The sequence below is a fragment of the Dasypus novemcinctus genome, chromosome 8 (assembly GCF_030445035.2).
Source record: "Dasypus novemcinctus isolate mDasNov1 chromosome 8, mDasNov1.1.hap2, whole genome shotgun sequence".
Lineage (NCBI taxonomy): Eukaryota > Metazoa > Chordata > Mammalia > Cingulata > Dasypodidae > Dasypus > Dasypus novemcinctus.
The window spans coordinates 58,128,631-58,152,765 of NC_080680.1; the positions used below are offsets into that span (position 1 = coordinate 58,128,631).

Genomic DNA, 24,135 nt, shown 5'->3' on the forward strand with positions numbered 1-24,135 from the left:
ATTTGGCTCTAGTTTGCTGAGGGAGGAGGAGTGAAATGGGAAAAGGGGCACAGTTCCCCACTGTAATTGCACTGTTGTGAAACTGCCTGAAACTAGGAATAGCTCTTTACAACATTGTTCCTATGGGAAAATACATTGCAGGTTTCACCTATCTCACCAGTTGAATTAACTTTTTTTTTTAAGATTTATTTAATTCTCTCCCCTTCTCCCCCTACCCCAGTTGTCTGCTCCCTGTGTCCACCTGCTGCACCCTCCCTGTGCGCCTCTGTTGCCGTCAGCCATACGGGAATCTGTGTTTCCCCTGGTTGCATCATCTTGTTGTGTTAACCCTCCGCGGGCGTGGCACCATTCCTGGGCAAGCTGCACCCTCCCTCGCGCTGGGAGGCTCTCCTTATGTGGCGCACTCCTTGCGCGTGGGGCTCCCCTGCGCAGGGGACACCCCTGCGTGGCAGGGCACTCCTTGCGCACATCAGCACTGCGCATGGTCCAGCTCCACACGGGTCAAGGAGTTTGAACCACGGACTTCCCATGTGGTAGACAGATGCCCCAAGTACTGGGCCAAGTTCGTTTCCCTGAATTGAATTTTAGAATTCAATTTTTAGAATTCTAATTGTAGACTGGAAAAGGTCAAAGATTACAGAAAAAATACATACATAATACAATTTTGACTAGATGAAATGCTTGGGATTTTTTTTTGTATAATTCCTTTGTATAGAAATTCTAAAATGTATTTAGTTCATTTTATTGCTCAGTAGTAGTATCTGCTAATAGCTACATTCTTTATATACAAAGATTTATGCATTACAACAAAAATTATTCTGAGCATATAGTAATTGATAAATAGCAGTTGTACTTTTTCTGTCTCCCCTCCCCCTTACTAAGGATAGCAACTAGGATCCACTAAGGGGAAAATCATTAGGGATTTTGGCTCAAATATAAAGTAGAATGATTATGAGAGGAAGCAAAATTAAATTTTGATTTTTTGAAGCAATCAAATGCTTGTCAATAGGTAGGAGTATGTAAGAATCCTAGATCACAATTTTAATGCATGGTATGGATGTTGATTTAGCTAAACTAAGAATCCTTTTTGTGAGTCAGTGACATATTTTAGAATATGTCCAAACTCCTAGAACATGGAACTTAAAGTTGTGTTTGTCATCATCGAACCTTTTCCTTTAAAATCAAAGATGGGAAAAGAAATCATCATTAATTAAATGTAACTGTTGCAATTACGTGTATGATTTCATGTCTTACTGGCATTTAATTTAATATGAATTCAGCTACATGTGCTCAGCAAAAACAGGGAAAGAAATAATTTAAATAGATATGTATGAAATATCTGGAGAGGTGGAACAGAGAGGCTCTGTCTGGGCTTAGGAACAGCAGGTACAGTTAAGGCACTATACAAAGAGAGGGTGTGTGAACTGCATTTCTTGAGGATTAGACATGCTCATTACCTAGAATGCAGTAGTCACCCATACACCCCCTTGGGCAAATGACCAAAGATTTCTTTTCATAGGAAAATGATCCAGGAGAATTGGTCTGATCTCTACCCACTCACCCATGGTAAGGCTTATTGGTGAACAAGTCTAAATAGTAGATATTTTATAAATATGAATGATTTAGATTTATCATAATCTAAATCAAGAAAGATAGAAACCAAAGCAAATAGATAAAAGATAAAGGAAATAGAAGAAAAATTCCATAAAGGAAAAACAAAAACAAAAAACTTGTACATTAAAAATTGATAATTGAAATAAATATTACAATAGAAAGGTTAGAAAGTAAAGATAAGGAAATCTCCCAGAGATAAGGAAAACAGATGACAAGTGGGAAAGAAATTAGGTAACTTTAGATTCCTGAAGTTATGCCATGTCACTAAGACCTAAGAACCATCTTGAAGGGGTACTTCCTGGCCAAAAATTACTAATGGGGAAAATTATATTGCTTACCTTTGGAGAACTACAGGAAAACCAAAAACTTTTATTCTGAAAACTAGTAAATAATGTAAAGAATAAAGTACTTATTTTGCCTCATTACTCAGGGTAACCAGATACTTGATGAGGAATATTCTTAAATGAAGAATTCCAGGTAATAAAAAAATAGGTATGCTAGAATGTCATTATTTTTTTAAACCCTAATGAAAAATGAATCTAGATAATGAACATCATTGACTTCCAATTGAAAAGCTGATAGAAGGACTTTATAATAGACCGGCAAGCAACGCCTGAGCAACATCACAGAAAAAAAATCAGAATTATGTTACTCTCTTTTAATTTATTTTTTATTAGAAAAGTAATAGGTTTACAGAATAATCATGCATAAAATATAGAATTCTCGTAATCCCCCACAGACAGTTTTCCCTATTATTGACACTTTGTATTAGTGTGCTACCATTATGAGATGGTATTATTAAAATGACGCTGTTTAACTATAGTCCATAATTTATATTAGGGTTCATTGTGTTGTACACTCCTACAGTTTTGGGGTTTCTAGTTTTGTTTTGTTTTAAGATTTATTTTATTTTTATTTATTTCTCCCCATCCACTCATTTATATTTGCTGTTCTGTTGTGTGCTGGTCTTCTATTTTTTGGAGGCATGATGAACCGAGCCTAGGACTTCCCATGTAGGAGGGAGGTGCCTAATCACTTGAGCCACCTCCGCTCCCTACTTTATTGTGTCTCATTATGTTTTCCTCCGTGTGTCTCTTTTTGCATCAGCTTGTGCCAGTCCATTGCATCAGCTCTCTGTCTTACTTACCTTCTTTAGGAGGCACTGGGAGCTGAACCTTTACCTCCCATGTAGTAGGAGCTCATTTGCTTGAGCCACATTCGTTTCCCACAGATTTGTGTGTGTGTGTGTGGTGTGTGGTTTTTTTTTTCCATCAACCTAACCTTTATCTCAACATGTAGGCTGAGATATTCTGCTGGTCTCAGTTGACCCTTTTATTGAAGGTCTCTTTCTAGTTGCGTCTCCAGTTAGTGATTGGTAGTAATCCCTCAGTGCTAGGGAGGCTTATCCCCAGGAGTCATGTCCCACGTTGGGGGAAAGCTAATGCATTTACATACTGATTTTGGCTTAGAGAGTGGCCACATTTGAGCAACATGGAGACTCTCAGGAGGTAACTCTTAGACATCCTACAGCTCTAGACCTAGTTCATATTTCAGGCACACAGACTCCTAAGCATAGTCATCAGTATCAAGGACTATTTTCCATTTCTTAACAGTAGCTATTCTAGTGGGTATGAAATTATATTTCATTATGCTTTTAATTTGCATTTCCTCAGTGACTAATGATGTTGACCATCTTTTCATGTTCTTATTAACCATATCTTTTTGGGAGAAATGGCTATTGAAATATTTTACCTAATTTTTTAATTCAGTAGTTGGTTTTTTGTTGATTTTTAGGATTTCTTTATATTTTCTGGAAGTTAAACCCCTATCAGATGTGTGATTTCTAAATTCTCCCATTCTGTGGATTGTCCTTTTAATATTGTGATGATTATTGGTTTCTTTTGTTGCTTGTGCTTTTTGGTGTAAAGTCTAAGAAAGCATTGCCTAACACAAACTCCCTGAAGATTCCTCTCTGTTTTCTTCTAGGAATTTTAGAGATTTGGTTCCTATATTTAGATTTTTTGGTCTACTCTGAGTTAATTTTCATATAAGGTGTGAGAAGGGGTCCACCACCATTTGTTGAAGAGACTTCTTTCCTAATTGAGTAGACTTGGACCATTGCCAAAAATTAATTTGCCATAGGTTTGAGGGTTTATTTCTGAATTCTTGTTTCAATTCCGTCAGTCTACATGTCTTTCTTTGTATTGGTATCCTGCTGTTTTGGTTACTGCAGCTTTGTAATAAGTTTTAAAATTGTGAACTCTGACACCTACAACTTTTCATTCTTTTTCAAAATATTTTTACTATTCAGAGTTACTTACCTTTCCATATAAAATTTTTTAAAAGTTTGTTTGTTTATTTCTCCGCATCCCCCTCATTGTTGGCCCTCACTGTCCACTTGTCCACTTTTAGGAGGTACCAGGAACCAAACCTGGGGCTTCCCACGTGGAGGGAGGCACCTAATTGCACCTCCACTCCCCCGTATAAATTTGGTGATTGGCTTTTCCATTTTCTACAAAGAAAGCTGTTGGAATTTGGTTTGAAATTGTGTTGAAATCTGTAAATCACTTAGGGTAGAATTGACATCTTAACAATATTTAGTTTTCCAATCCATGAACATGGAATGTCCTTTCATTTATTTAGGTCTTCTTTTATTACTTTTAGCAATGTTTTGAGTTTACCATTTGCAAGTCCTCTGCATTCTTGGGTACATTTATTCCTACATACTTGGTTGTTTTAATTAATGTAAATTGAATTTTTTTCTTGATTTCTTCAGATTATTTATTAATAGTGTATAGAAACACTATTGAGTTTTGGGTGCTGTTATTGTAATCCATTACATTGCTACATTATTCATTGATAGTTCTAGTAGCTTTGATGTTTATTTGTCAGGATTTTCTGTATGTAGAATCATGTCACCTGCAAGTATGGAAAGTTATACTTTTCTTTACATTATTTCTTTTCTTGCCTAATTGCTCTGGCTACAACTTATAGTACAATGTTGAATAACAGTGATGACATGGGCATCTTTGTCTTATTTCTGACCTTATGTTTTCATAAGGTCTGTCTCCATTGAGTATGATGACCTTGGCATTTTCAGTCTGTCACCATTGAGTATGATGTTAACTGTGGGTTTTTCGTGTGTCCTGTGGTGGTTTGAAGCCATTTGTACCCTAGAAAGACATGTTCTTAAATTTGATCCATTCCTGTGGGAGTGGAATCAGTATAAATAGGATTTTTGATGAGGCTACTTCAGGTAAGGTATGACCCACTTATTCAGGTTGGGTCTTAATCTTCTTACTGGAGATTAATAACACAGAGAGAGAAAGAATAAGCTACAGAAGCAAGAAGCTGAAAGCAATGAAACCTGGACAAGAAAGGAGAGACCAGCAGATGCTGCCATGTTCCTTGTTATGTGGCAGAGAAGCCAAGGGTTGCTGGCAGCAGGTCTTCAGGAAGAAAGCATCACTTTGATGATAGCTTGATTTGGACATTCTCATGACCTCAAACTGTGAGTTAATAAATTTCCATTGTTTAAAGCCAACCCACTTCATAGTATCTGCTTTGAGCAGCCTAGGAGGCTAATATAGATTTTGGTATCGGGAGTAGTGGGGTGCTGCTATTGCAAATGCCAAAAATGTGGAAACAGCTTTGAAATTGGGTAATGGGTAGAGGCTGAAAGAAATGCAAGGTGCTTTATAGAAAAAAACCTGTATTGATTTGACAAGACTCTTGGTAGAAATATGGATGGTAAAGTTATTAATACTTCTGATGAAGCCTTAGACAGAAATGATGCATGTGTCACTGGAAACTGGAAGAAAGGTGATCCTTGTTTTAAAGTGGCAGAGAACTTGGCAAAATTGAATTCTGAGGTCAGATGGAAGGCAGAATTTGAGAAGGATGAAGTGGGATATTTAGCCAAGGAGATTTCAAAGGTAAATGTGGGAAGTGCAGCCTGGTTTCTCCTTATAGCTTTTAGTAAAATGCAAGAGGAAAGGGATAAGCTGAGAACTTAATTCCTGGGCACAAAGAAACCAGAAACTGAGGGTTTGGAAAATTCTGAGCTTCTAGAAGGCAAGTCCCCAGAAAATAGTCTTCCATGTGAGGTTGTAACTGATCATAGCCATTTCAGTGCAAGTCAGGATTAGAGGTGCAATTTCCCAAGAAGGATCTGTGGAAAGTCCTACCATCTAACGGTTTGGACCTCTGTGTACTACATGCAAAACCAACAGGTTTTTTTTGCAAGACCTCTGTGAATGGCACCGTTGCCAACCTGGAATAAAAGAGACAGGAAAGGAAGAGATTGAAGGAAAAATTATTTCAAGCACAGAACAATGGAAGCTGAGGTCTGGACCGAAGATATCCCAGCCAAGAGAGCAGGCCCACTTCAGGGTGTGAAAAGGTTACATCTGCCCCAGAGTTTGGAGAGGCCAGGCCTTCTGCCCCATTGTTCAGGAAGAGCACTACCACCCCTTCTCAGAGGTTGGAGCCTCTTCCCCCAGGAATTGTGGAGAGTCTGGCTATCACCTCAGTGTTTTCAGGGGTGGAGCCTTCACCCCAGTGTTCAGGGAGAGCATGGCTGCCGTGCCAGAACTTGGACAGGGTGGGATTGCCGCTTCATCAGACCCAGAGGACAAATAGCTTTCTATCAGTGATTTTCAAACCTTGAAATCTAATGGGTATGCCTTGCAGGGTTTAGGAATTGTTTGGGTTCTATGAACCTTCTTTTCTTTCTAATTTTTCCCTATGGGAGTAGGAATGTTGATCCTGTGCCTGTCCCTCCTTTGTATATTGGGAGCAGATAACTTGTTTCCAGGTTTCACCAGTCCACAGACAGTTGAATTGTGCCCCAGGACAGACTACATCTATAACCAATTTTGATAAGATTTTAGACTTAATATTGTTACTGAAATGATTTAAGGCTTTTATAATATTGTGATGGAATGAATATATTTTGCATGTGGAAAGAACGTGTCTTTTGGGGGACCAGAGGGTGGAGTGTGGTGGTTTCATGCTTACATACCCCAGCAAGAACGTGTTCTGAACTTTATTCTTGTAGGTGTGGACCCCATTGTAAGTAGGATCTATTGATGAGGTATGATTCACCTTCTTCAGGATGGGTCTTACTCCTCTTACTAGAGTCTTTTATAATGGAACAAATGTAGATAATCCAGCATCCAGGGGGTGCTAGATTTTCTCAACTCTCTTTTTCTCTGCCAACTTAGATGATTAGGTGTTTTTTTCCTTCATTCTGTTACTGTGGAATATTACATTGATTGATTTGCTTGTGTTGAATTACCTTTGCATACCTGGGATAAATCCCCCTTGATCATGGGCTATATACTTCCTTCTAATGTGCTGTTGGATTTTGTTTGCTAATATTTTGCATCTATAGCCATGAGGGATATTGGTCTGTAATTTTGTTTTCTTGTGATATGTTTATTTGACTTTCATATTAGGGTAATGATAACCTCATAGAAAAGTTAGGGAGTGTTCCCTCCTTTTCAGTTTTTTCAAAGAGTTTGAGCAGGATTAATTATTCCTGGAATGTTTGATAAAATTTACCAATGAAGCCATCTGGCCCAAGGGCTTTTCTTTCTTGAGAGGTTTTTGATGACTCATAGAATCTCTTTACTTGTTATTGGTCTGTTCTGATCTTCAATTTCTTCTTGAGTCAATGTGTTTCTAGGAATTTGTCCATTTCATTGAGGTTATCTAATTTGTTGGCATACAGTTGTTCATAGTATCACCATATATTCCTTTTTATTTCAGTGGAGTTTTATTTCAGTGGGGTTAGTGCTAATGTCCCCCTTATCAATTCTGATTTTAGTAATGTTACTATTCTCTTTTTTTCCCTTCAGTATTCTAGCTAAAGATTTCTCAATTTTATTGGCATTTTCAGAGAAACAACATTTGATTTCATTGTTTCTGTTTTATTTTCTATTTTCATTTATCCCCACCCTAATCTTTATTTCCTTTTTTTCCGCTTGCTTTGGGTTTAGTTTGCTCTTTTTTTCTAAAGACCCCAGTTGTGAATTTAGGTCTCTGGTTTGCAATCTTTTTGTTTTTTTTTAAATGTAAGCATTTAGTGCTATAAATTCTACTCTGATCATTGCTTTTGTTGCATGCCTTAGTTTGGGTATGTGTTTTTGTTTTTTGTGTTTTTTTTGCCTCAAGAGATTTCCTAATTTCCCTTGTGATTTCTTCTTTGACCCTTTCATTGGTTATTTAAGAATATGTTGCTTAATTTCCACATTTGTGAGTTTTCTAGTCTGTTATTGATTTCTCCTGTCATTCCATGACGGTTGAAGAAGATACATTGTATAACTTCAATATTTTTAAATTTTGAGACTTGTTTTGTGACCTGACATGTATGAACTATCCTGGAGAATGATCTGTGTGCATTGGAGAGGAATGTATATTCTGTTGCTGTTGAGAAGCGCTCTGTAAATGTTTACGTAATTGGCTTAAAGCATCATTCAAGCCTTCTATTTCCTAATTGGTCTTCTACCTAGATGTTCTATGCATTATTGAAAGTGGTGTATTGAAGTCTACTATTAATGTAGAACCACGTATTTCTCCCTTCATTCTGTCAGTATATGTTTCGTATAGCTGGAGGCTCTGCCATTAGGTGCATATGTATTTATAATTGTTATGTTCCCTTGTTTAATTGACCTCCTTATCAGTTTATCATGGCCTTCCTTGTCCCTCACAACAGTTTTTGACAAAGTCTATTTTATCTGATGTTAGTATAGCTGCCCAAGCTCTTTTGGTTTCTGTTTGCATGGTACTTTTTTTTTTTTCTGAGGTACCGGGGCCTGGGATTGAACCTGGGACCTTATGTGGGAAGCCAGTGTTCAACCACTGAGCCACATTGGCTCCCCTGAGTTGGATTTTTCATTTGTTTGCTTTTTGTTTTTAGGAGGCACAAGGGATCAAACCAGGGACTTCCCATATGGGAAGCAGCCACTCTACCGCTTGAGCCCCATCTCCTCCCCTGCGTGGTACTTCTTTTTCTCCTGTCCTTTCATTTTCAACCTGCTTTTGTCTTTGAATTTAGGGTGAATATCTGTTTTTGTTTTGTTTTTTTTTTTAAGATTTATTTATTTCTCTCCCCTCCCCCCCCCCACCCCGATTGTCTGTTATCTGTGTCTATTTGCTGTGTTGTCTTCTTTGTCCGCTTCTGTTGTCATCAGCAGCACGGGAATCTGTGTTTCTTTCTCTTGCGTCATCTTGTTGTGTCAGCTCACCGTGTGGGTAGCGCCATTCCTGGGCAGGCTGTACTTTCTTTTGCGCTGGGTGGCTCTCCTTATGGGGCACACTCCTTACGCGTGGGGCTCCCCTGTGTGGGGGACACCTCTGCATGGCACGGCACTCCTTGCGTGCATCAGCACTGTGCATGGGCCAGCTCCACACGGGTCAAGGCAGCCCGGGGTTTGAACCGCGGACCTCCCATGTGGTAGACGGACACCCTAACCACTGGGCCAAGTCCACCACCAGGGTGAATATCTTATAAACTTTATAAAAACATATAGTTGGGTCATGCTTTTTTCTCCATTCTGCCAGTATCTGCCTTTTGACTGAAGAGTTTATCAATTTACATTTAAAATAGCTGCTAATAATATAGGACTTTATTCTGCCATTTTGTTATTGGTCTTTGTAAGTCTTAAACATTTTTGTCCCTCAATTCATCCATTAATGCGTACTTTCATATTTATTTGATGTTTTATTGTGTACCAATTTGAGTCCCTTGTCATTTCCCTCTGTATATATTTTTCATATATTTTCTTTTTGGTTACCGTGATTTGATACCAACTTAACTTCAATAGCAAACACAAACACTGTTCCCATCTCCCTCTATTCCCCCACCTTTTTGTTGTACTTATTACAAATTATATCTTTATACACTAATGTCCAAAACCATAGTTTTATTATCTTATGTTTGCATTTTGGAACCCATAAACATTAAGAAGTGGAGTTACGGGAAACGGACTTTGGCCCAGTGGTTAGGGCGTCCGTCTACCATATGGGAGGTCCGCGGTTCAAACCCCAGGCCTCCTTGACCCGTGTGGAGCTGGCCATGCGCAGCGCTGATGCGCGCAAGGAGTGCCGTGCCACTCAAGGGTGTCCCCCGCGTGGGGAAGCCCCACGCGCAAGGAGTGCGCCCGTGAGGAAAGCCGCCCAGCGTGAAAAGAAAGAGCAACCTGCCCAGGAATGGCGTAGCCCACACTTCCCGTGCCGCTGACGACAACAGAAGCGGACAAAGAAACAAGACGCAGCAAATAGACACAGAGAACAGACAACCAGGGGAGGGGGGGAATTAAATAAATAAATCTTAAAAAAAAAAGAAGTGGAGTTACATATCAAAAAATACATTTATGATTACCCATATAGTTACCTTTCCTGGAGGTATTATTTCTTTTATGCCTCTTGGCATTGTTTAATGTCCTTTCCTTTCAGTCTGAAGATCTTCCTTTGGCAATGCTTTTAGTAAAAGGCGAAAGATTTATTCGATCTGAGGAGAAACCAGAACATGGGCATTGCTTTTAGGGCAGGTCTTTTGGTGACAAACTTCATCAGTTTTTGTTTATCTTGGGAATTTCTTAATCTCTCTTCCCCTTCTGAAAGACAGTCTTACTAGATATAAAATTCTTGATCAGCAATTGTTTTCTTTTAGCATTTTAAATATTTCATCCCACTACTTTGTGTCCATGGTTTCTGATGAGAAATTGGCACTTAATCTTATAAATACTCCCTTGTACATAACATGATTGTTTTATGTTATAGCTTTCAGAACTCTTTTACTTGCATTCAACAGTTTAACTTGTGCATCTGGAGTTTTGTTGGAATTTATGCTTTTTCAGGTTCATTGGGCTTCTTGAATATGTGAATATTATTGTCTTTTGTTAAATTTGGGAAGTTTTGTGCCATTATTTCTTTGAATATTCCTTCCTCCCCTTTCTCTCTTGCTTCTACTTCTGGGACTCCCACAGTGTATATATTGTTATGCAGTGATGAACAGAACAGCAGGTTCTGTTCACTTTTTTTTTTTTTCTTTTCATCTTTTTATTTTTTCTGCTCCTTAGCATTTCAATTTTAAGTCTTTGGTATATCTGAAGTCTAGTTGAATTTTCCTTGTTCCTTCGTATGGGTCATTTTTTCTTTGTTTTGTAATCTTTTGTTTGATACTGTACATTTTAATACTTTAATGTGTTATCTCTGAAATTTCATACCTGAGCTGTCTATTCCTTAGGATTGTATCCAACTAGTGATGTGACAGATTTCCTTGAATATCTGGAGCTAACAAAAGCAAACCAATGGGAAAACAAACAAAAACATCCTTTACAGTCTTTGCCAATTACTGCATTGGCTGGTGCTCTTAATTCAGAGTTTATCCCTCCTATCAAGAAAATCAGCCCTAGGAGAAAGTGAAGTACAGGGCCTTCTCTGTTCTTTCTGATCCTCCTGCTTTTCCTGAGCTTGTGATTGTTCCCAGCATTAAGAATCCCGTTTACAGGAATCAGAGTGTCCCCTTTACTCCCCATGGAACAGACTCCTCCCAGCCCCCTCCAGAGTGCTCTGTTGTGTGTCTTAAAGCTGGTCAGCCTTTGCTTGTCCTAGTCCATTTGTACTTAATTGTTTTGTTTTTAAGATTTATTTTTATTTATCCCCCCCCCCCCCCCCCCCCGCTGCTTACTTGCTGTCTGCTCTCTGTCCATTCGCTGCGCATTCTTCTTTGTCTGCTTGTCTTCCTTTGTTGCGTCATCTTGCTGCGCCAGCTCTCTGCGGGCGTGGGTCAGCTTGCCTTCACAAGGAGGCCCTGGGAAGCAAACCCAGGGCCTCCCATATGGTAGACAGGAGCCCAATCAATTGGGCCACACATGTGCTTCCCCTTAATTGTTTTTTTATACTGCTTTATCTGTCAGCAAGCTGCTTCTGCCTGCCAGGTCTGTTCTGGAGGATATGCAAGAGACGAGTTTCCTGGTTCAGTACTTCAGGATACTGATACCACCTGAAAGCTTGGCACCAACTACAGAACACCCCCTCATGCACATATGGGTGACTCTCCTCCCTCCCAAACACGGTCAGGGACCCACAGTAGGAGTTCAGGCTCATGCCACACCACACTGGGGACTTCTACTGTTTTTTGAGCTGACTCAGCACTTGCCCAGTTGCTATAATCCTTGAACTATTTCAGGAGTTTTGAGGAAGGTGGCTCAGCTCATTTTCAGTTGTTCAAAGTTTTAGGGGTAAACCCTGGAATGTCTTTTGTCACAATCTTGGTTGACAGGAAGTCTATTATGTGCTTCATGATAGGATGCAGTAAGAAGTTAAAAATACCAGTAACTATTTTTGCCAAACAGTTGAACTTGAGTCGAATCAAGCTTCTAATACCCAGTTTATAGTGAACATGGAAAACAAAGGACCTAAAACTACATTACAGTGATGCATTTAGCAAAATCCAAAATATTAGAGAATCTGCCAGACAATCTGGTTTCTTTAATACATTGCAAGGCTAGAAAAAAAAAGAGGGGGGACATAGATTAAGTCTTAAGAGACATACCTGTAAAAATTCATGTATAGACCTGAGCAAAAGTGGAAGCATTTCTGAGATAATTGGTGAAAATTTGAACATTGGATATTAGGTCGTATTGAAGAATTATTTTTAATTTTTAAATGCATAATAGTGTAATTACTTTTTTTAAGTCCTTAGCTTTTAGAGATATACTATGAAGTATTTATGACTGAAATAATAAAATGTCTGGTGCTTGCTTCAGAATAATCCATTTTCTATAGGTGGGGAACAGGAGTAAGTAAAGGGATAGTTTGTGATTATTGATGGGTTCATGGGAATTCATTATAATATACTCTCGTGTATGTTTGCTAAGTTCCATAATAAAAATGATAGAAACATGTTGATTTCCAAGAAATGACTTAGGTCTCCTCAGAACACTATGGATAAAAAGAAGATGCTAAAAGCTTTCAGAGAAAAATCAGGCCAAAGAACTGTTAAGAAAAAAAAAATCAAGATCCACAACAAGATAGTATTAGACTTAATACAAAACTAGAAACTAAAAGACATTGGAGTAGTGTCTTCTAAATTCTGAGATTTTTTTTTTAAGATTTATTTATTTCCCTCCTCTCCCCCCAACCCCTGTTGTCTATTCTCTGTGTCTATTTGCTGCGTGTTCTTTGTCCACTTCTGTTGTCAGCAGCACGGAAATCTATGTTTCTTTTTGTTGCGTCATCTTGTTGTGTCAGCTCTCCGTATGTGTGGCGCCATTCCTGGACAGGCTGCACTTTCTTTCACATTGGGCAGCTCTCCTTACGGGGCACACTCCCTGCGCATGGGGCTCCCCTGCGTGGGGACACCCCTGTGTGGCAGGGCACTCCTTGCGTGCATTGGCACTGCGCATGGGCCAGCTCCACACGGGTCAGGGAGGCCCGGGGTTTGAACCACAGACCTCCCATGTGGTGGACAGACGCCCTACCACTGGGCCAGGTCCGCTTCCCTGAAAAGATTTTTTAAACTGAGGTTTCTGCATTCAGTATATCAATCAGATGACAAGTCTCCCAAAAATTTACTTCTAATGCACTTGTTCTCAGGAAGCTACCAGAGGAAGTACTTCACACAAATAAAAAGTGAAGCAAGACAAAGAAAGTAGTGAGATGCTATACAGAGTAGACAGTAGACATAAAATGACATCTGTATAGCAGACGTAGAGAAGAACCTGGTCCAGAGACTTGAGCAGGTAATTGGAGGACTCAGGAAGAATGTCATATCTCCAAGGAAAAATAGAACTGATGGACTCTTTCTGTTTTACCCATCCTGAGAGGATGTTTACCATTCTGTCAGAAAGTAGGGAAATGAACTACACTGAAAACTAAACAAATACAAGAATGAAAGAATTAGCTTGAAAACAAAGTGTTAACAAAATAAAATGACATTGTAGTCAGTTCTGCAGCTCAGGAAGATAAGTATTAATTATTAATTGGGCATAATTTGAACATTACCATAAAACTATATACAGTACATTTGTTTCTTTGATAATGGCTTATTTAAATTTAAAATATGCCAGTCTGCCTTCTACTCAGATGAGGGGGGATGTGCCTCAAAATAAGTATAAGATTTAAGACAGTCCACACTATTCTCTGATGGTCCTTAGTTTCCTTACACTTTCTTAAAATATATTGCTTGTGCAAAGTTCATTCTTAGGCTGAAGGATAAAGCATGGTCCTTTAACTCAAGGCAAACTTCTTTTTTTCTTTTTTTTTTTTAAATTATTTATTTATTTATTTAATTACATTATGAAAAATATGAGGTCCCATTCAACCCCACCGCCCCCGCCCCCCACTCCCCCCACAGCAACACTCTCTCCCATCATCATGACACATCCATTGCACCTGGTAAGTTCATCTCTGAGCATCACTGCACCCCATAGTCAATGGTCCACATCATAGCCCAGACTCTCTCACGTTCCATCCAGTGGGCCCTGGGGGGATCTATAATGTCCCGTAATTGTCCGTGAAGCACTATCCAGGACAACTCCACGTCCCGAAAATGCCTCCACATCTCATCTCTTCCTCCTGTTCCCCACACCCAGCAGCCACCATGGCTACCGTTCCCACACCCATTCCACATTTTCTCTGTGGACATTGGATTGGTTGTGTCCATTGCACATCTATGTCAAGTGAGGGCTTAGATTCCATATGGGTACTGGATGTACTCCTCCCGCTTCCAGTTGTAGACACTCTAGGCTCCATGTTGTGGTGGTTGACCTTCTTCAACTCCATGTTAGCTGAGTGGAGTAAGTCCTATAAATCAAAGTGTAGGAGCTGAAGTCTGTTGAGGCTCTGGGCCTGGGTGTCATATTATCAGTCCAGAGATTTGAATCCCCTACATATATCTTAAACCCAGCACCGACTACAATTCCAATAAAGTAGCATGCAAGTCATGGCAGTGAACCCCTTCTGCCATGACCATAGAACCCGTGGGTCTCTTTATCCCTCAAAAGAACCAATACCTGGGGTTGTATCTACCTTATCTGTCTCTTAGACTCTGTTCAGTTGTACATAGGGGTATTCCTTCTGACAACCTCCAGACTCTTTTTTAGAGACTCACAGCCTTATAATCTCATTTCTCCTTTCCATTTCCCCCTTACATTAGGTCAAACAGCTTCCCGAAGTCATGTCATTATATGTAGACAGGTATATTCTGCTGTTCCGCATTGAATCTTTAATTCAAGGTCATTTTCTAGTTGCTTCTTCAGCTGGTATGTGGTAGTGATCCCTCGGTGCCAGGGAGGCTCATCCCCGGGTATCATGTCCCACGCTGGGGGGACTGCACTGCATTTACATGCTGAGTTTGGCTGTGAGAGTGGCCACATTTGAGTAACATGCAGGCTGTCAGGAGGAAACCCCCAGGCACAATGCTACTCTAGGCCTTGTTCTTATTGCAGGTGTATAGGCTCAAAAGTGTAACCATTAGTATCACGAGCCCACTGTTGGGCCCTCCTTCCTTCCTGGTTCTTGCCGTTGCACCTGGAAGATTAAGGCAAACTTCTTGATGCAAAGTGCCTAACAAAGGAAACATAATCTTGTTCCAAAGCTAAGGAATATTAACTTACACTTAATAGTTTGTAATGTGGGACGTCCCTAAGGAATTTTTAAAAATAGTATAGATGCTTTGACATGGATGAACTTTGATGTTACCATGTTGAGTAAAATAACTAGAATATGCAGCTCAGAGAGACAGAGAATACAGGTTACTGGGAAGCAGAGGCTGTGGAGAGTTAGTGCAAAATGCATATGGGGTTTGTGTTTGGGGCACTGGTAAAGTTCTGGTGATTGATGGTGGTGCAACATTGTGAATGTGATTAAGCCCACTGAATGATATGCTTGGGAGTGGATGAGGTGGGAAAGTTTATGTTGTATACCTTTCCACAATTAAAAAAGAGCAAGAACTAAAGAGGCAATAACAAATGCAGCACATAACCCTGGACTGAAACTAATAATGGAGAAGAAAAGGCCTAGAGTGACATTGTTGGGATGTATGAAAAAAACTGAAATGTAGACTATAAGCATAATATATCACTGTTAAATTGCTGTCTGGCTGGATAGCTGGAGTGATAGGGCAAATGTGGCAAAATGTTAAAAGTTGGTGGATCCATGTTTCTGGATGGTGGGGGGTATGGTGGAGTTCTCTGTATGGGTTTTATATTATCTTTCTAGCTATCTATAAGTTTGTAATTGCTTGCAAATAAAAAGTTTTTTAAAAAGTAATTTAGAAGACATTTTAATCTTATAGGCAAATTTGTTTAGTGTCATGCCACATTTTTAGTAATCATTTTCTTGTAGTGAAGTTGACATATTGCTATCCTTTTTTTTTTTTTTAAAGATTTATTATTATTTTTTTAAATTCCCCTCCCCTCCCCCGGTTGTCTGTTTTCTGTGTCTTTTTGCTGCGTCTTGTTTCTTTGTCGGCTTCTGTTGTCGTCAGCGGCACGGGAAGTGTGGGCGGCGCCACTCCTCAGCAGGCTGCACTTTCTTTCGTGCTGGGCGGCTCTCCTTATGGGTGCACTCCTTGCGCGTGGGGCTCCCCTTTGTGGGGGACACCCCTGTGTGGCACAGCACTCCTTGCGCGCATCAGCACTGCGCATGGGCCAGCTCCACGCGGCCTCCCATGTGGTAGATGGATGCCCTAACCACTGGGCCAAAGTCCGTTTCCCTTGCTATCCTATTCTTATTTAAAATCGGCAGGACCTTCAGAATAATCTTGTGCAGTCCCATAAACTTGAGGTCCATCATGGTTAAGGAATTAACCCAAAGTCATGCAGCTGATTAGGGGCAAAGTAGAGATTGACTTGCGCTTAACAATTTCTTAAAACTTAAAAAGTTTTGACACGGAAATCATGAAGTCCTACTAAGTCACACTCTACCAGGAACCAAATTTGGACTTTAATACAAGGGTACAGCAAGCAAAAAGCCATCTTTTAACAAATAACCTGTTAATCTAGGTAAATTGAGAAATATACCTATTACGTTGTTCCTTATGTTGACGTACAGATATATGTAATTCTTTATAGATCACAAAAACTTGTGCTTTAATATCTTCATTTATTTTCTTATGTACAAAAGGCTTGTGCATTGTGATGACTGCTTGGATAGGACACTTTATCCCCTTCTTACCAAGAAGCACTGGCTATGGACCAGAAAATGTTTTGTTTGTAAAATGTATACAGCCAGGTAAGTGACATCTTTTTATTTGAGATATATAGGTTTTCATTAGTCAAGTACTTTGGACTTTGGGTATTTCAGTTCTTTTTAATTTGCATCTGAGGATTTGTATTTCTGGGTATAAATGATGAGTTATATCTAGTTAGTGAAGTGCTGCAAAATGAGTTTAGTGTGGATTACAACCACCATTTTTTTAAACAAGAAAATGTAATACCATGAATAACAGTGCATGCATAAGACAACAGTGTCTTAATTTGCCTAAGCTGCTATAACAAATACTACAAACTGGTTTTGACTTAAACAACTGAAATTTACTGACTCAGTTTTGACCCTAGAAGTCCAGAGTCAAGAAAAGACTTGTTTTCTCCCTGAAATCTAAAGTGTTCTAATGCTGGCTGCTGGCAATCCTTAGGGTCCCCTAGCTCTTACCTTTACCTCCAATCATATGGCAGTGTTCTTTCCTTACTAGACTTACAGAATCTTATAAGGCCTCCTGTAATCTGCACTAATACCCACTCTCATTCAGTTGGGCTATACCTAAACTGAAATCTTCAGGAGAGTTTATTTAGATTGAGGTGACTCACTGAAGTGCGGGTTAAGGTTATGTCTTTCAGTGGTCAAAATTCAGGAATGATTTTATACTATGACTCAGTGATATCATCAGAGACCCTGTGTTCTTTCTCCCTCCTCACTACTTTACAGAATCAGTCTCATTCCACAGCTTCTTCCCCTCAATGAAAAAAATATCACGGCACTGAACATAGAGTAAATCATAATTTTATGTGATTCTGCATGTTTAGATAACAGGGTATTTCTTACTTTGAATAGGATTCAAAAAAAGTTAGAAACCACTCAGAGGAATAGGGAAGAATTTTTAATATCTTCGTTTGTTTTGGTTTTCCCCACTGTAAAATGCTTTTATAAATAACAGAAAAACTTGATAAATCAGTTATCAAATCAAATTTTAAAACCAGGGAATGTTAAAAGCAAGCAAACATTCCATGAAATGTTACCCCTACTTATACTTGCCAACCTTCTATGACATTTTATCCTGAATCCTAGTTTAAACAACTACAGTTTTCAAATTAACTGAATTAACTTACCAGTTAAAAGGATAATCAGATTCTTAGCATCTAGTTTTATTATGGTTTTTCAAGACGGTCAGTTAGATGAAAATAACTTCATATTTAGTTACTGGGAGCAGCTTCAGTGGTTGAGTGCCTGAGTGCCTGCTTCCCATGTACAATGTCCTGGGTTCATTCCCCTGTACTTTTTTTTTTTTTTTTTAATTAAGTCTTATTTCCAGTTACTTGGAGGGATAGGTATGTGATAGCAATTGTGTGCTTTTAAGTACAGATTTATATTTTTGTTTTTTTAAAGGCAAGACTTTAAAAAAAAACAGCATTCTGCAGTTTCTTAGATGTTTTCTTGCCTTTAGACTATTGGTAATGGTGTATCTATGTGTGTCAAAATAATAATTATAATTCATTAAAGTAGAATAATAAAGCAGTTATAGGCAAGTTTACATTACTACTAAGGTTGTAACTTAGGACATGTTAACAGCATGAAAACCTTGATTAAATATATATATATCCTTTTTTAAAATCTACAGATGGGTGACAAATAATGACAGTTTTGCTCCAGAGGATCCATGTTTCTTTTGTGACGTTTGCTTCCGAATGCTCCACTATGATTCAGAAGGCAACAAACTGGGGGAATTCCTTGCTTATCCTTACATTGATCCTGGAACCTTTAATTAAGGATAACTACAAAAACAAACCCTTGTCAAATAACTGTGTCCTATTGAATATTTCTAAGAAAAGCCACTGAGGAACATGGCCCACTAAGAATAATCAGCTAAAGCTATTTTTAAAAAAAGTCTAAATCACAAATTCTGTTATGAAGTAACTTGATTGTATTTAAATGTTTTAGGAACATTATATAGTAAATTATTATTTATTACAAATTTTATTCAGAGTTTTTTTTTTTTTAAGTGGGTTATCTTTTTATTTTTGAGTTTCAGGAGTACTTTATGTATTCTGAATACAAGTCATTTGTCAGGTAAATGTATTATGATTCTTTTCTCCCAGTCTGTGGCTTAACTGTTCTATTAATTGTCCCAAGTGCTTTTTGCTAATGATAGAATTCAATTAATGATCCATCAAGTAGAGGGAAGTGCCTTGAAATTCCTGGAAGAATGTGAGAGCTACACCTTGTACCACGAGGCTTCCAAGGTAAAGTTCCTTGTGATACCTGTATTAATAATTAGGGAAAAGCAGAGTAAATTATTTAATAGACAATACATGACTAAGAATAGGCTGCTATTGTGTAATTTAAACTTAGAGTGGACTCTTGTGATTTTTTTTCCGTAGAAACTTAGATGCACTTGATGTTTTAAAAATAGTTACTACGGATGAATGTAAATAGTTGTCAAGTATATAGTCATAACCTCATGAAGTAATTGAAAACTTCTTAACCAGAAATTTTTGTGGATCACAAATGCTAAATGTATGTCAACTTAACGTTTTTATGAAAAAAACAAATGAGCAGATTTTAGGTAATGTAATCACTGGTTAAAAGAGAATGCAAGACCTTGTGGATTGCTAGCTCTAACTCATTAAAATAATTTGAGATTAGATCTCCAGAGAAAATTGTAGCTGTCTATATTGAAATATTTTCTGTGAACCTTTTCCATTTTGGGGTGGAAGTTTTTTCTTATGAATGCTAATAAAAAAGTTCATTTTAAATGTGTCATATTTAAGTTTCACTTTCTTTCTTCTAGGTTATATTTAATTTCAGCTGAATTCCACATTTTCCTGGATGGCTAAAAGAGAATTACCATATAAATCAAAACCTGATGAAGCCTATATACTTGTATTTAAAAGACTGGCAGTGGAATATGCTTTATGGATTTAAATGTTACGTTCCCAATTAAGTCAATTGGTGTGGAAATGCCAAGCACCTATTTCTGGTATGTCTAGGGGTGTTTTCATTGACTTGTACACAAGGGGAAGAATACAGAGAAAAAAGATCCTTCCAATGGCTGGCTTATGTTGTGCCTAAAATTTTGCTTATCTGTTACCAATGGTGCTATATTGAGCAGATTGAAAAATCTTCTGGAAAATTATATTAAGAGCTAAATCCACAAGTTAAAAAAATTAGTTTCCTTTTAATACAGCATTTCTCATAGGTCTTGCTTAAACATGCAAGTGTCTATGCACTCATCATTTTGTATCCTCAACAAGAAATTTTGGAAAGTAAATTACTATCATAATACATTATTCCATGTGTAGTGCCAATCAGTTCATTTTAGTGGACAGATAAAGATTTACTTAAAAATTTTCCTTTTCTACTACTAGATTGTTTTATCATGGATTGAGAATATTACGCTGCTGGCTCTTCATTTGAACTTTTTTGCCAAAATCACAAAAGGCTCAGATAATTTTTTTTTTTTTAAGATTTATTTTACTTATCCCCCCCCCCCCAGTTGTCTGCTCCATGTCCATTCGCTGTGTGTTCTCCTGTGACCATTTCCATCATCAGTGGCACTGGGAATCGGTGTTTCTTTCTGTTGCGTCATCTTGCTGTGTCAGTTCTCTGTGTGGGCGGCGCCATTCTTGGGCAGGCTGCACTTTCTCACACCAGGCATCTCTTCTTACAGAACACACTCCTTGCACGCATCAGCACTGCGCATGGGCCAGCTCCACATGGGTCATGGAGGCCCGGGGTTTGAACTGCGGACCTCCCATGTGGTAGGCGGACGCCCTATCCATTGGGTCAAGTTCACTTCCCAGATAATTATCTCTCTAGTACTGTTTGTGGTGAAATGCAGAGGAAAGGTTTATAGATCACTTCCCAGATTTTGCCAGCATTTTTGTTTGTTTTTGAGGTACTGGGGGCTGGAGATTGGACCCAGGATCTCACAGGTGGGAAGCCATGGGCACTCAACCACTAAGCCACATCAGCTCCCCTCAGTTGGTTTTTTTGTTTGTTTGTTTTTAGGAGGTATGGGGGACAAAACCCAGGACCTCTCATGTGGGAAGTAGGCACTCAACCACTTGAACCAGGTCCGCTTTCTTGCCAGTGTTTTGTGTATTAAATTGGTTTCCCACCAAGTTCAAATCAAAAGTAATTCCTAACCTCATATATTCTACAGCTATATAATTCTTAATCCAAGACACTTGAAGACAGCTTTTCCTTTTCGACCTATTTTCGACCCTATTTCGACCTATTAAACGAAACAGTTATGTCGCACACAGTATTTTATCTAATTAAGAAAAGCAGTTGATACTCTTCTAAAGAGATGAACTAGATTTTAAAGGATAGTGGATACAAATGCACAACATTCTATAAAAAAGTATCTTTTTCAGGCTTCTAATTGTAATTTGATAGGGAGAAAGGTCAGTCATTTCAAAAATTGAAAAATTACACAGCACAAATACCTTTCTGCCTATATATGCAGTTCCTTTGTTTCTTGAAGGTTTAATAATAATATGGGTTTGCTTTCCAACAGATTGTCCTTTCCTTTCTCTGGCCAGTTAGATAAAATACATTGTTAGTGAAGCCCTCACAGAGCCCTTTTATAGCTTTTGTACTGGATTAAATGGCAGACCTAATTCTTGACCTGACATCTTTTACCAGGTAAGTGTATGTGGATGAGTATATGTGGATGCATCCAAGTTTAATATACTAGATTAGTGTTATCAGCAAAAATTGTGTAAAATCTTTCATCCTATTTAAAACCACAGAATAGCTATTACAAGGGTTGAGTTTCTGTGGTGACACCATATACTACAATCAGCTTCTTTGACTCATATGATTAATTTGAAATTTTTCCAAGCATCTTAAAAGACCAAAAATTGATTCTACTGGGTCATGAATAACTTACTAAAAGGGGTGAATAACTATCTCTAAACAAGAAAACATGTCTTGCTGGCTTGTTCAGCTATGCAACTTTGACCAAATACACGTTTTAAATTGAGCCAGTGTTCCTGAAAGTCCTTGATAAATTATTCCTATGATTTTTAAATTCTAGAATGGTAGTTATCTGTGAATCACTGACAACCAGAGATTATTTCTCAAAATGAGGGTTAATATGAAAGAGAAGACGGTAATTGCTTTACTGTAACATGTATCTACTGGTTAGATAGAACAGGGCGAACGCACGCAAACCATTTATCACAATGCTTATAAAGCTGTAGAATATTCTGTATCTTCTTAAAAAGGAAAGGTGAAAAAGGGGAGGTAAACAAGATAAAAATTTCCTTTATCATTTTTGAGCTTTTAGTTACCTGCCCATCCCCCCCAGCACAGTCTCTGACCAAAAAACAAGGATTCTAGATCTGCTGGTCACAGAAATATTGTCACTTGCTGTAAATATCAAAGAAGTAATTTACTAGTAAGAGCTTTGATAGAAAAACTCTTTATTCAAAAAAGTTTGCAGAATGACACTATGGCTTAACTAGAATAAATCTGTTTAAATCCAAATAGATAATGACTGGTTTATATAATATAGCAGAGTTCCTTCAAAACAATGGATCCTAGAGTTCACTTGCAAGGTACTTAAGAAGCAAAAATCGAATTAAAAACTTCTCATAGACAAAAACAATTATCCATGAGGCAGTGCATATCACACACTTTTTTTATTAGCAACTTATAAAACCACTGGCCAGCCTCAAATATAATTCTACCGTGTAGTAAGTTATTTTTCCACATTCAAATAGTTTCAGAATATGGGTAGTCTCATTTAGCTACTGAAAACCACTCACTGACCTAATACTCAAAATGTCTTAGAACATACCCATAAATTGTGTTAACATTGGTTCTCTCTGATTTAAATCCATGTGTATATAAAGAATGTAATAATACTAATGACTTACTTTGTCTACTGCCTCAGAGCAACTTGTGTTTCTACTCTTCACAATTCTGTCATGTTATATGGCATAAAAATGAAAACTCTCTCCCAGTATAGCCATTTTCAAAATAGGTTAATTTCCTTTTATAGTTTTTACTTATATTTTACTGCATAAGCATCATGGATTGATTTTTCTAAAAAAGAACTTGAGACATTTCTCAAAAATAAACTTTTATCATTTAGCTCTTGATAAATAAACTTTAGTTCTTGATATGTAGTTACTAGTGACTATAATAAAAAGCATATTCAATAACTGATTTCAAGATGCTAAAGCCAGATTCATCCCTATTTATAACCCATTTTGCTCACTGCTTGGGAAAGTCATGTGATTTCACTGGATTCCCAAGCATAAAATGCAGTCATCTTTAAAAATTAACACAAATTTTGTACCTCACAGAATTGCCAGTTCCACTTTAGTTGGATATCTAGTTGTCATACAAAAAGGCATACAGATCACACTATTACAAAAAAGCAGAATGATGTTACACAATGTAGACTGAGATTAAAATTGACTTTTGATAAAAGGAAGGAGTGGGTACTTATATAGAAGTAACATTTTATCTACCATAAAAATGCTCAACTTCTACAAAACCCACAGTGAAGAGAGTTGGGATAAATCCAAGATTTGTAAAAACTATGCACAAAAAAACCACAATTTGAGAAAAGAGGAAAGGTAAAGCAGTTTTTAAAATTTAACCTTTTTCTACTATCAATTACACATTTAACATACACACACTAGTTGAAAATATGCTACAACCATAATGTTTGGAAAAGCAGTTTAACATTTTCTAAATGCATTTTTCCCACATTTACCGTAAACGTAGCTGTTAATACTGCACAAGTACAATTAGGAATAATGTTTAATTACTTTTAAACAAAGATAATAGGATTTTCTCCCTCAAAACAAGTTTTAAACATCAAAACCTATGCTTATAAAAATTTAAAACTTTCAGCAGTCTATCTCAAAATGAAAACCATTACAAACTTCTCAAATGTTCTTTATATTCTAGGTTTGCCAAACTAGTTATCTAGTGTCGAATCCTTCAGAGATATTTCAGTCTCTCTCTCTTCACTTGATGCCCTGAAGTAAAAGAGAAAAGGGGTGACAACTGGCATTACAGCTTTTTTCCTTAGGGGGATAAAAAAAAGGCATTAAATCTACACAATATACTTTTCAAAATCACCAAAACAAAGTATAATTGTTTCCCTTGTTCAAAATTTTCTTTTGTCATGGTTGTTCCTCCTTCCAAAAGTAATATGCAGAGCAAAGCTCAATATCAAGAAGCATCATGGCGCCAGACCTTTCATTTCTAGCTCTTTTAGTAACTTCTCTTTAAAGAACATAAAAACATCACATATCAATACAAACC

The 24,135-nt window shown here is 37.9% G+C and overlaps 2 protein-coding genes across 2 annotated transcripts in view; one reads left to right on the top strand and one right to left on the bottom strand.

Moving 5' to 3' along the window:
- Positions 1-22,982, top strand: part of SNAPC3 (small nuclear RNA activating complex polypeptide 3) — a 53,941-nt gene extending 30,959 nt beyond the window's left edge. The window contains exons 8-10 of the mRNA XM_071216742.1: positions 16,753-16,860; positions 18,464-19,085; positions 19,634-22,982. Coding sequence (XP_071072843.1) covers positions 16,753-16,860; positions 18,464-18,611 — 256 coding nt within the window. The 3' untranslated portion in view covers positions 18,612-19,085; positions 19,634-22,982. The remainder of the gene's footprint in view (positions 1-16,752; positions 16,861-18,463; positions 19,086-19,633) is intronic.
- PSIP1 (PC4 and SRSF1 interacting protein 1) overlaps positions 22,258-24,135 on the bottom strand; it is a 37,141-nt gene continuing 35,263 nt past the window's right edge. Inside the window, exon 16 of the mRNA XM_004464303.5 lies at positions 22,258-23,846. Within this exon, the coding sequence (XP_004464360.2) occupies positions 23,786-23,846 (61 nt within the window). The 3' untranslated portion in view covers positions 22,258-23,785. The remainder of the gene's footprint in view (positions 23,847-24,135) is intronic.